The 13,581-nt window shown below is 41.7% G+C and overlaps 1 protein-coding gene across 1 annotated transcript in view; it reads right to left on the reverse strand.

Moving 5' to 3' along the window:
* Nucleotides 1-1,965: 1,965 nt before the first annotated feature.
* Nucleotides 1,966-13,581, reverse strand: part of cand1 (cullin-associated and neddylation-dissociated 1) — a 29,707-nt gene continuing 18,091 nt past the window's right edge. The window contains exons 8-15 of the mRNA XM_088644619.1: nucleotides 11,909-12,201; nucleotides 10,402-10,543; nucleotides 7,114-8,607; nucleotides 6,654-6,749; nucleotides 6,145-6,314; nucleotides 4,883-5,047; nucleotides 4,633-4,740; nucleotides 1,966-4,122 (exon numbers count right to left, since the gene is read on the reverse strand). Of these exons, the coding sequence (XP_088500745.1) occupies nucleotides 3,898-4,122; nucleotides 4,633-4,740; nucleotides 4,883-5,047; nucleotides 6,145-6,314; nucleotides 6,654-6,749; nucleotides 7,114-8,607; nucleotides 10,402-10,543; nucleotides 11,909-12,201 (2,693 nt within the window). The 3' untranslated portion in view covers nucleotides 1,966-3,897. The remainder of the gene's footprint in view (nucleotides 4,123-4,632; nucleotides 4,741-4,882; nucleotides 5,048-6,144; nucleotides 6,315-6,653; nucleotides 6,750-7,113; nucleotides 8,608-10,401; nucleotides 10,544-11,908; nucleotides 12,202-13,581) is intronic.

Raw genomic sequence — 13,581 nt, forward strand, 5'->3', positions numbered from 1 at the left:
CTTGTCCAATGACAGACAGAAGATGCAAATAGGAGTGAAAGTCAGAGGAGCGCCAGCACAGGTCCTCAATCTTCCCAAGCAATAGAGAGGTTAGAGCCGAATTGGCAGTTCCAAAGCCAGGGGATACAAAAAAACAAAACAATCATGCAGTGACTGCAAGTATTTCTAAGACATAAGAAAGCCCCTTTTGAGCAGAAGCCAAGAGCTCGGTGCTGCACACTAATTAATGAATGATCCCATTCAACGTTATTCTTCACTCTTTGTATGAAATTACGAAGCGGCAAATTGGTGTTTAACACTATTAGTAAGAGTCATTAGTGTGGAAAATAGGATTGCATTTTTCATTAAACAGAAGAGGACTGAGCAATTAACCAGGTCTCAAATACATGCCTTTGCACTTATTAAACGGCATCGAAACTCCGTTCTTGTACAACTCAGGTATCCGTCTTTAACATAGACGTCAGTCGTGTCATCTGCATTTGAAAGTGCTGAAATGTGAAGTTTTGTACGTCCATGATACGTTTTTGAAATGATCCATTCATCTTATCTGGACAGTTGACCTTTAATTTATGGGCTGGCTTTTCCACAGCATTATTCAAATGTTTAAATGATTATTTCTCTGAGGAACTGATAGGAAAGTGACATGAGCACATCGATTTGCATTGTTAACAGGAGAAGAGCTGCCAATTCCCATAAAATAATCCTGTCCTTTTAGGTAGAACACAGAGGAGAGGACCCCTATCACTGACCCCTATTCTGCATGACCTACAGTATTACATGAGCAAACCGGACCTTGGATTTTAGTGGTAATGTGTGGCTCCCACCTGGAAAATGCACCATGGTGCACCAGTACGCTCACCACACACCAGCTATCTGTGGGGAAGAGAGCAGAGTGATGAGGCCAATTGTTACATTAGTAAGAAGACATGACTGGTGAAGACCAGGGGTAAATTTGGCCAGAGATGGATAATTTTTCAACTAATACATCTGTTTCTTTGTTGCATTTATAAGGGATGAGTTTCATTTGAAGGTTAGCATATAAAACATCTATACAGAGAAAAGAATGACTCTACTGTCAATGTTTTTATTGCCGAGGACAAAGCAAACTGATCTGAAGCATCAGTCATCCTGTGGTTTTAAAATAATATTAATGGAGTTTCAAGTTTTTTGTAGATCGGTGCAGACAGCATCCACCCCTAAGACACATTTATCTTTATTTGCAGTTCAATCATGATGCTGTGTCACAATTAATAGTGTACAGTCCTGGCTGCAGTAAGAGTTACTAGAAAATAATTGTGTACATTCAGCCCTGTTCATTTACCCTTCTGTAAATATATTTGGTTTGCAAAAACAAAAGCCCAATTCTATGTGCTCCTAACCTCAATCTATATGATCGGTATTAGAAAAAACACTGGCAGATGTCACATGCACTTATAAGTACCCCGCCTAGAGATGTCTCATTTACTCACAATTGATGATAATTGCTTAGCTGTAAGAACTGGGTATCAACACGGGTCAGCTGAGGACATCCAAATTGTGTTCATGAGGGTTCAAAACAAGTAACGGACCACTCCGTTAGTCACAATACCTTAAATGGCTTTTCATCTGCACGTTTCACGTTGGAGAGCTGGGGCATCTGTTGTGTTTTTAAGTACTTCCCTGCTTTGGACAAATGACCATTTGACAAAAGTAGACATCCCTATGGCAAAAACATCAGTTCTCATATTTTTGGTTTGTAAAATTCCTATAACATGGCATTTGGGCTCTGAAGACACCCTCCTGCAGAAAAACTCCCAAGTCTCAAAGTGGCATTTGCTCAGATGCTGCTTGAGTTTTGGTAAGAGGTACCGTCTCTATTTAAGCTCATAACTTATTTCTAAGTTAATTCTCCCCTTCTGTCTAAGTGCTTCAAGGAGGCATGCTTCAGCTGAACCTTTTTTTTCTGCAATGCTTCACTCAAAAACGTAGAAGATAAATCGGTGTTTATTGCATCATTTGGATTATCAAGTACACCAGTTATCTGTGGCCCTCTATACAGCACGAGAGTTTCAACAGACCCTTTTTAATCAAAGCATATGAAAAGGATTTTGAACAACTGGAATTAATGTCTCCACCAATATGCATGAAAACAATGGTGGTTTAGCATTTTGAGAGATGCAGGAGGTTTACTGTAGGATCTACAGGACAGGTTTCAAAGAAGTTTCTCCCACTGGAGAGAAAGCAAGTGCAGGTGCATTAACCAACAAAGCAAACTGTATTTCATGAGAAAACGAACCAAGAGAAACCTACCTTTTAGACATTTAAAAAAAAATTTTTTAGCCTTATCTTGATATCTTGAGGGCAAGAGCAAGAGACTTTCCCTCTTCACGAACAATGTATCTCATGACATAGCTGTGCAAAAGTGTCTGGCTTTTTAAACATTTGTTTGAACATGAAAAAATAATCCTAAAACTTTAATATGAAAAAAGAAATGCTGAGAGGACCAACGAAGGATTTAAAAGTAAAGAGGAGTATCCATTTTATTTTCTAGATTGCTGTCAGTGTCTATCACAGCTGTACTTAAAAAAAACCTCAACAATACTCTGAAACTATTGAACTTTCCCAGTGACCTGATTTGTAACCAAAGTGTTGAGATGTTATGAACTTGGTTCACCTAACTGGTCCTGGACCTCAACTCTATTATCACACTGTCTTGACATGAATACTTTCATGAAGCCCAAGAGAAAGAATATGATTTTCATCCAATTTCAATTCATCCTGCTGATTAACTTATTGAACAACAAGCTCTTTAAAAGATTGATAACAAGGTTCTAAAGATTTCCTACAACTATATTTGGCCCCAAAAAGGAAAGAGTTCCAAGCTACATTTGAAAGCCTACCTGCAGTAAATTGTGTCAAAGTGTATTTTTTCTCCAACTTAACTTTGGACATTGCTCTCGCTAAAACTGCCATTCACATTTTTGCTGATGTGCATTAGGTTACTCTTATAGAGCAATTACTCCCCTGCCCCCCCCAAACGTTCTGCAGCAAGGCCTATAATTAGGAAAACTTGTATTTGACACCATGTCTCACCATTAACCACCAGCTGAAAAGAAACGTAATGGTATATACTGAGGATGACAGGAAATGTCTTGATTTTTAAACTTTTATATACTGCTAAAAGATGAACTGCACACTGGCTTACTTCACTCATGCAAAAAAAAAAGAAAGAATTCAAATTATCATGACTCTCTACTTAACAGGAAGAAAAATCACAAAGATTTATCTTGTGTTTTTACCAACTGTGCCAAACCACTTTAATGTAGTAAACTTTTATAAAGCAGATTTTCCTTGCTGCCAATTGGAGACTGATACTCAACAGCTTAACTTAAAGATCAGGCAGAGATGATATTTCAAACAGTACAAAAACAATCTAGATATGAAAAGCATGGAAACTGAAGAAGGAAATAAAAAAAGGGATGGTCATGAAAATATATATAAAGATTGAATCCTACCCCCTCCCTTCCCAGGATATAACTCATGAGTCAATTGGATCCAACTCCAAAAGACAATAACTATAAATCTCCCATCCTTAAAGCCAACAGTAGGTTTTATACAATTGGTTTTCAATTATTTCTTTTTTCTGCTACCAAATAATACTTGATAGCGTATGAACGCTGCATGAGAAGTAACCTGTGCACTTTGCAGCTTTCTGGATTAAACACTAGACAAAAAAAGCAACAAGAACAAATAGCCAATCATACCGTTGTTTATGGTTAAAGAGGAACATAGTGATAAGCACTGGAGCTTAGACAATGTTTTCTTTATCATTTTTGCTGTTTTTCGGTTTTCTAAACTGTAGTTTCAGTGCAATGCATGGAACAATAAAAGGGTCCCCAAGTTTTCGGAAGCAGACATTTAACTAGTGTCCATGGACTCCATGTTAGCAGATGACGAGTCCTTCTGGATGCTCTCAAAGATAGCGGCTAACTCGGGGTTGGAGCTGATCTGGGACTGGAATTCGCTCATGAGTGGGCTCTTCTCCGCCTCTGGAATGGTCAGAAGGGCTGCTACCGCCCTCATGGCTGATCGCTTGAGCTCATCCTGCTTCTCAAACTCCTGCTTGACCGAGTTGGCTTTGACCTGTGGAAACAAAGGAAAGTGGCATCAACATGCATCCTCTCTGATTATTGACCATCTAGACGATTCTAAAAACCTGTGAATGACTTAAGGCACTTTTTGGATACCTATTGAATTTTTGAAAATAAGTTTTAGTTGCCTGCACTTTTAAGATGCCTGACATAAAATAATAATATAGAAAGCACAGCTTAAGCACTTAAAAATTAGCCAGTTAGCAGAGGGTCTTTTTAAATAAGGTGTTTGTATCATTTTGTAATTGTTAGTCCCAACACTGAATGTTGAGGTGAGTTTAAAATCAAACAGCTGGCAGAACATGTTTTGACTGTCCTATCTGCTCTTCTTTTGAGGGACATGTTTACCAAGAATTTGAAGCAGTGCTTTGGCATTAAAAGGGACTCTCCAATCCTACTGTGTATCAACTCCACAATGGTACATACGTTACAATTCTTGAAAAGTTTCCAATTAAAAAAAACTGTAGCTTACAGCACCACCCAGAACAGATTTTTCATTTACCTTTGTTGTGCATGTTGCACGCAGTGGCTCCACAAGTCTGTCCAACCTCTGCAGAACTGCACTCGGGCAAAGTGTGGATAGCCTGGCCAGCATCAAGAAAGTCAGCATCTACAAGAATAAAAGATTTCACACACTTGGGTTCTCTCCCTCTCTGCTGAATGAAAACTGTTTAAAAATACTCTTAAAAGTACAACTTAGTAAAAACCATATAAAGCAATATCACAGTGAACCAAAAAAAATGGGAAAGTACCTTGATATCGTAATGGTCCTTTAATCCGTCTTCAACGTGATTGAGGAATTCAAAGATGTCTAGTCTGTCTAAGCAGCTGTCCAGCAGTGTGTACATGCACTCAAACGCTGCCTTTCGGATGTCCAAGCCATCATCCACTGTGTGCTTGAATGGTCCCATTTCCACCTGGCATATAAGGGAGAAGATGAGCAAAACTTATGAGGCAAATACTATGGGTAAATCTGCCTTAACCGAGTCTTACGCCTGCAACGTGACTCTCAGGCTTGCCCAATGAAAGAAAAGAAGGCTTGCTTTTATCATTAGGTTCTAGATGGCCATGGCTCAAGAAAATACCAAAGTCAAAAACAGATTTTTATTTGGGCAAGGAGAGTAAGGCTGATGAAGCCGATGAAGCAATCTCGGACCATGGGTTCAGGCTCTTCAGGAAGGTTTATGCTAATCTTAAAATTGAATTTTCAGCCAATATTCAATAAGACACAGGACGCGTTGCTGAGACCAACACAGTTTAGCTCCTATCCATCACCCAGGAGGCTGTTTCACTTGGGCACAGCAGCAGAGGGGTGAACTGCTGACAAGAGCAGGCGTGGGGCTTTAAAACAAGACCTGCTTTGCATGTTTCCATGATGAGCATGGCAGCCCATCACAGCAGAGCAACAGCTTTGCACAAATACGTTCCAATGTGGTTAACACTAAGACATGGAATTTAAATATATATCCATGGCGATATATACAGAAAACCTGAAAATGGCCACGTCATTTTAGACCCAAAGATCCACAAAGAAAAAAAACACACGGGGAAACACATTTTAAAAAGAGCCAATTAATAGCTGTAGAGCACACATCTAAAAAGAGCCACACTCCTGCAGAGAATTACATGTAAATATAATAATAGCTCATGATAATAGATAACATGATAATAGCACATTATATAGAGGTGATTTCTACTTATTATATACATTTACACATTTGTTGTGCTTTAATGCTCCTTCCATGTTCCAGACATATTGAATTTTGAATATAAAATAGATGAGTACAGTGCCATGTCATCGAGAACAATACATATTTAGCTATTTAAGGAGTTCTCGCTGTCTGGAGAAAAGATTCAGTCGCACAGCATTTTGGTTCACAGCTGTTAAAGTACCTCTTATTAGGCACAACGTGTGTAAATTTCACAAATCATAAGCACAAAACTCGGAATGGTGAAAAGCAGGTAAAAAGCGCCTGGACCAAACAAGGCTGAGAAAGAGATGGGCCTCAGTCACCTCTCTGATGAGCTCCTTCCGCACTTTTGTCTCATTGTAAAGATGTGGAAGAACAGTGTCTAGGAGGTCCCTTATCAGGGAAGGTTTATTGTGCGCTGCAGAATTAAATGTCACCAGGGCCACCCTTCGCACATTCAGGTCTGGGTCTTCTAACGTTTTTAGGAAGTCACCTATTTAAAACATACGAAGTTCAGTTATCAGTTAAAGGATACAATTTCAAGTTGAAAGATGCGCCTATAGCTTATACAATAAAAAAACCTTGAAAGTAAAACCCTGTAGATCTATAAGCATCAGTAAATATTTGTGTCTATCTTTTTACTACAGGAATTGCATGACCAACGAGATTACAACGAGTGTATTTATTGTATGATTTAAATTTAATGTTCACTTCATAACTTCGAAATGAAGGTTATGTCTTTAAATTGTATTATTAAAGAATCTTTCAATAAACTCAAACCTGAGATTTTGCTAAAAATTGTGCTAACTTCCCCAAACACATAAAAAAGTACCTATGCAGTTCTTCAGGAGTGGATCAATTGTTTGCGGGTGATCAGAAATGGTAAATTTCACTGCAGTTACTACAGAGCTACGTGCATAGGATGAGCCTGGAAAGACAAAATAAAAAACACATCAGTCTAATGAAAGCCAAGGTCAATGTTACATTAAAATGGTTAATGTAAAGATAGGCAAAAATGTCAATTCAAAATCACATGAGCTGAACAATATAAAAATGAATTCAATGACTGCACTGATCCCCTAACTAGACAATAAGAACTGATAGCATTGTGTAGCAATCACAGACCTCAATGGACAGATTTATTAATTTCAGTGCCAAATATACATTTCTAAATACATAAACTTACAATGCAGATTATGATTTTACTTCAAAAGAATATATTTTGTTCCGTTTCTACAGTCTCTAAGTAACACCTGAGCACCATGTATAAAACTTAAAGGCAGAAAACCCACCTGACACAAGATAGCCTTTAAGCCTCGGCAATAATGTTTCGGGGTCTATTAAGGTGAGTTTTCCAAGGCATTCAGCAACCACATTCCTGGTCCCTTCTTCCGTGCATTCGCAGTGCTTCAGCAGCAGCGTCCAGACGCTCTCCACATAGGGCTTGAGCCCGGCTACCGAGGCAGAGCTGATGATCTCTTTCAAAGAATGAAGCAGCAGGTACTGCCGCTTGGGCTGACTGGAGATCTCCTGCAGCACGAAAGGCAGGTACTCGGGCAGATTGCCGACGCTGATGCTGCCCAGAGCGTAAGACGCTGCCGACTTTACTTCTTCGCTGGTGGAGGAGAAAGCATCCAAGATGACCGACTTCAGCTCCGGCTGTCCACTCAGGTCTATGTGGTGGCCCACCTCCCCCAGGGAAAGAAGGGCTAACAGGCGGATGGAGTCGGTGGACCTGGAGTTCTTCACGTCTTGGATGAACTGGCCCACCACAGCCGGGCCCTCCTTGGGACAGGCTCGAGTGAGTGCCGCCACGCATTTGGCAATGGAATAGTAAGACTGCTTGTGGGTAAGTGCTGTGCTCTGTGCATAGACTGGTCCCGTTAACATGCGCAACAAGTCCATGTACCCTAGGCTGGTTGTGCCAGTCCCCACCAGGGCCTGGAAAAAATCCAGCATGGCACTCAGGGCTCCTCCCTGTAACAAGGGAGAACGCACCAGAGCGATCAGTTCAGTAAGGATGGAGCCACTGATCTTGGAGAGGGACGCGGGGTGCACCTTGGCCAGGGTGGTGAGGAAGCTGATGGCCATCTGGGAGACGTGCATGTCGCTCTCGCTGATCAGAGGAGGGAGCTCAACGAGCACTGCATCAATCATGGCCGGCGTCACGCTGTCGCTGTAGTTCTTGATGAGGATGTCCATGCTGGCCAGCGTGCTCAGTTTCAAGGCCCGCTGGTTCTTCCTGAGGAAGGAGGCCAGGATGGGCACGCCTTCCCCCAGGATGGGCCTCAAGTCGATCTTCAACGGGGAGCCAGCAATCAGCGTCAGCGCCTTTACTGTGGTCAACCTCGTGATCTCGTTCTTCAGCCTCTCCAGGAAGATTTGCAAGGTGCTCGGCAAGTCGCTGCCCAGGCTATCTCCTAAATTACAGATGATCTGGCCCATGCAGGAAATGGCTCGCTCTTTCACTTCTTGATCAATATCTGCAGCCTTGAGCCGCTTTATGGTACAGCTGAAGAGGTCTTTAATGTAAGGGGAGGCATCAAAAGCTGCTGTCTGGTCCAGAGGTCGTATGACTTTGACCAGCTGCTGTGTGACCAGCAGGGCTTCGGAAGTGATCTTATAGAAGGGGTCCCCAACACAAGCCACGACTGGAGGCACAAGAGCCTGCACGTGAGGGTGGAAGACTTGAGGAGTATGATTACACAAAATAACGTACAGGCAGGACAATGCGTCGATCTTTAAGTTTGAGGAGCTGGATTTATCGTTGAGTGAAAATATGATGCCTGTGGAAAAACAAAAATAGATTGCACACAATTTTCCAGAGTACTAGGTCGCCTGTTCTGTTTTGTTTACACACTACACATTATAGCTTAAATGAGAAGCCTTGATTTTCATATTTATGTTCAGGGTTTATTTCCTCCCTACTAGCATAAAATAAAGGAGACTCTTAAATTTGAGGGGTTGAATAAAACCGTCTAAATAGATTCCATTAAATTGAGTATTCTAGAAAGCAACAGATGTTTTCCCCGGTGCGACTGTCCATCAATGCAGAAAACTGCAGCTTTGACATTCCCCCTTGTTTTCAGTCCACAGCAGCACTGAAATCAACTCTCCCTAGAACAAATGTCAATTTTAGTCAAATTGCAGTTGTTCAGCGCGTGTCATAATAATTCAGATTTCATTCTGTTCCCAGCACTAAACACGTGTTCACAGAAGCTGCTGAAAAGAGGGGCCATCAGCCATCTCGTGCCCATGCATAATTCTGCAAATATGTTTACTGGTTTTTATCAGCAAGTAGAAAATAAGGAAGTCTGCATTTGTATTTGTTTGAGAAGAGGGCTTCTCAAGTGGCTTGACCAGTAGAGGCACTTGAGGTTTGAGCCAAGGTACTGGCTCTGGCCAACAGTGACTAGGTTTCCCTAAGCCAGAGGGACCTCAGTAACATTTAAAATAATATATTTTATAGCTTCATATTGTTAAATTCAAAGTTTCAACTTTCACTTATTCTGGTACTTTGTTGCGTTTGAAATTTTGCTCCGACAACCCCCCACCCAAACATACGTTAAATTATTCCAGTCTAATATGTAATACTAAATAAAAAGGTCTGGGTTGGAGCACTTTTACAATGTACGGGTGATGGTGGAAACACCAAACTAAATGAGGTACTCCTCACTCAATGAAGTAAACTGAAAGCAAAGGTAGGTGTGGATCATGTGTTAATTAAGCAAATAACTAACACCCGTTCTCACCCGTTTAACTGTTTTCAGGAAACATCTAGAAATTACAACAGTACATCACATTCACAAGCGCAGCTTTAAATAAGCAGGCACCCATACTGAATTTCAAACCCTGTAAAACTATTTTTACTTTTACTACTATTAACATGCTCTTTATCTGGGTATTTCATTTGTACCTATTTATACCACTGAGTGATTTACTGGAAGAACTGAGGTGAAGGACCGGCTCAATGGTATAACAGCGGCGTCTCACCTGGGACTCAAACCCACAGCCTTCCAGTTACGACTCCAGAACCCTGACCACTGCTTAACATTTCTGCCCATAGGCAGTGTCCAGCTTTTAGTGACATCCCACGGAGTCTTAAGACTGAACTGGCATACTTCAAAGAACATTTAAATAAACAATTTGGACAACTAAGTCCTCTGACCAGAACAATAAACAAGAAGCTTAAATGTAGCCATTGAAAAGAAGATCCAAATCCAAGCTCAGCAAATTGTAAGCTACCTCAAAAACAAGGCACCAACATAACCATAAATAATTAATAACTACACATACACAGTAAACAGTTGCCATTATATGCATTGGTAATCATGGTATGAAGGTAATTCTTGGGAAGTGATTTAAGTGTAGAATCCCCATCTCAGTACTGTAGCAACCTAACACGGTTTTTCAAGGCAACAGACATAAGATGACTAAAGAAGTTACACATCAGTTACGATCTGGAAATAGACTGTTCTGTGCAGATCCTATATCCTATCAAATCATTTCAGACGCCCGAGACTTTCCTGCATTGCTCTCTGAAGTAACGAAGGCAGAGAAAATGTGCTTGCAGTGCATACCTGGAACCAAAACGGGTATGTGTTGGGTCAGAGCTCCTGGTAATACGTTCACCAGCTCGGTCAGCATGTTGAAGCAACACTGCCGGGTTTTAACACTCTTCTCCTTCATTTGCTTGTGAAGGGCTTTTACAATCATAGGAACCTATATAAAACAAAATATATATACACATGCTGACAGAGAAAATTATTGTATTTGTCAATCCTCAGGGAGGTTTTCCACTGTTAACGTAGCCAAAAGCATATTTTCACCTCCAACCGTAGAAATAAAATCCATACAATTTAAACACCAAAAGCAATTGCAAGCAATTTTCATGTTGCAAGCTTTGGCAGAATATGATATTTGCTTGTAGACAAAACTTTGTTATGCAATCAAACTTAAGACTGCCAGATTGACCTCTTGTGGTCCATGCCTCACAATTATGCACACTGTGATGTTTGTTGACTGATTGATCAGCAGCTGAATGCCAGGAATGTGAAAGCTGATTCAAGATTAGCTCAGTCAACTGGGAACAAAGAACAAACATCACTCAACAAAACCTTCAAATTTCAAGACTTCCAATTATACCACTCCAGATGGCACAGGCTCAGTTTCATTTTGTTGCAAAAGTGGTTTATATTTATTTTTTTAGTTCCAATAGCGTAGTCTTCCATATTTCCGGTGAAAAATGTTTCATATTGCAACAGTAGTATTCAAATGTTTGGAGTTGCAGAAGACAGTTTTGCCTGTAAAATGTAATTGTGCTTTTTGTAGCTTTTACACAGGAATCATTAAAGATTTAACATCTTTCATTAGTTGCTAAAGAACATCATACATATTTCGAAATATTTTATTAAATATAATAATCCTTCTTTACACTTATATAGCACTTGTCTGGACACTCAACTCAAAAGTGCTTTACAGGTAATGGGGACTCCCCTCCACCACCACCAATGTGCAGCCCCACCTGGATGACGCGACAGCAGCCATAGTGTGCCAGAACGCTCACCACACACCAGCTATTAGTGGGGAGGAGATATAGTATAGTGTCCCCGTCACTGTACTGGGACATTAGGACCCACACAGACTACAGGGTGAGTGCCCCCTGCTGGCCCCTCTAATACCTCTTCCAGCAGCAACCTTAGTTTTTTCCCAGGAGGCCTCCCACCTAGGTACTGAACAGGCTCACACCTGCTGAGCTTCAGTGGGTTGCCAGCTGTGAGTTACAGGGTCACTTTTATAGCTTCATATTTATTAATATGAAGCAGGAAAGTTCTGTCCATTGACAATTGTCCAGTCCTGGTCCTGAAGGGCCTGGAGTTTTTCCACATCTGCTTAAGAGTAGCGACACACGAAGAGCTGGGAGACGCTCTTATACTGGTCCAATTAAACCAGTCGCCAGCTGAGTGAGCTCGTTAAGAGCTGAGCTACAACAAAATCCTGCCGGACTCGCTGGGGCACTAGGACCCACACCGACGGACCCCTGGCCCACCAGGAGCCGGACTGGGCAGCCCTGCCCAGGAGGAGTACCTGACTCTGCAGCATGGTCAGAGGCGTCTCCCCTTGCTCCATGGCGTCGGGGTCACACAGCCAGCTCTGCGCCGGCCGCGTCTGCTTCAGCAGGGACAGGTAGGCGTGAAAGACGTCCGCTTTGACGTTCTCCTCCCTCTCCTTGAACCGGGCGATCAGGGCCGGGGAGACGGTCTTGTAGAACTCGGGCAGCATCTCGTGGCGCGTGCTGACCACGGCGTCCAGGCACTTGGCAGCAGCCCGGCGCACCTTCCAGCTCATGTCGTCGTCGTCGCTGTACTCGTCGTCGCTCCCTGGAGGCGGCGGCGGGGGGAAAAAAAGCACGCAAACTCCGTCACGGTCTAGCCGGAACGCACCAGAACCAGAACCGAAAGCTGGTTTTTACGGCGCATGCTGCATAACGCAGGAATGGAGCCGGGAGACAACAGAGACGGAGCCAAAGGCCACCTTTCTTTTTTTACAGGGCAACAGTCAGATGAAGAATTGTCATGAACAAAGACTACACGGAGACCCGGTCATACCTCTGAGCATTTATCAGACCAGTTTTAACAAAACTTTGCCCAAGTGCACAACAGTGAAAAGCAAATAATTTATTGTTGTTCGGCATTTTAAAAGAGATCAGTCTTTAAAACTTTTTTTTTTTGCTTCGATGTACAGTAGCGCGTTCAATCTTTAAACGATGAACTGTTGGACTTCGGAGCTCACAAAGGCATCCTCACAGCAGTCATGTGAAGGTCAGAATTTCTAAGCAAATCCTGCACCACTTCAAAAGCCCCAGCTCTCCATTCCCTTGCTCTTCCGACAATCCATCTCTGCCTGCACCCTGCAACCTGTCATCACCACTACGGTGTTACTTCAGGTGTGCTGTATTGTAATTCCTCACCTCGGCTGTTATAAATTGTGCTTCCTGGAAATTTTTTGCCCCTACTGTGTGATTTATCGCATTATGACAAATTTCAAGTGTTACACCACTCTTGAATATATACATTTTGCACAAAATATTTTGTTCCAGTTCTGTAATTGTTCTGAAAGTAAGTCACCTTGCATAAAGGTCACCTGAGTGCTACTTAAGGTGTGCTTCATCATCCCACTTGCTCTGTCAACTAAACGTATAACAGGACGATTTTATTACGAAACCATGTACACAATGTTTTAAACATGGACTAACAGCTACAAGAAGTAAATTATCAAAGGTTAAACTGGTTTAAGTCAGTTCCAACACTTCTCAAAACAAGTACTGCACCAGAGCTCTACTGTACCGAGTCACAGTGGAAGTACTCCAGCATGAGGAGTCAGCAGGGCTCAGTGAAGGGTGCTCCGGAACATGGAAAGTGCTTAAAGGGTACGAAGGCAAGACTTAAGTGCGAATGGTATGAAAAGTTATGAACAAAGAACCACAATTTTATCATCTCTTGCAGTATGTCATGCTAAAGTAGCCCAGAGATGTTTACAAGCTTGACTGCTGCATGAATTATTAAATGAAAGGGAAGAATATGAATGTGGTATATATATATAGAACAAGAGAGTGACAGGGTGTCTTCTACATGTATATTACTTTGACCAAAAGAGTACATCATTCCAAAGCACTAGGGATGTAACCACAATGCCCGAGGACTGAGGTCACTGACATACTCTTAGCAATTACTGTAAAATGTAGAGGAAACTTAATTCTA

This window comes from Lepisosteus platostomus, chromosome 9, assembly GCF_059453375.1.
Source record: "Lepisosteus platostomus isolate fLepPlt1 chromosome 9, fLepPlt1.hap1, whole genome shotgun sequence".
NCBI lineage: Eukaryota > Metazoa > Chordata > Actinopteri > Semionotiformes > Lepisosteidae > Lepisosteus > Lepisosteus platostomus.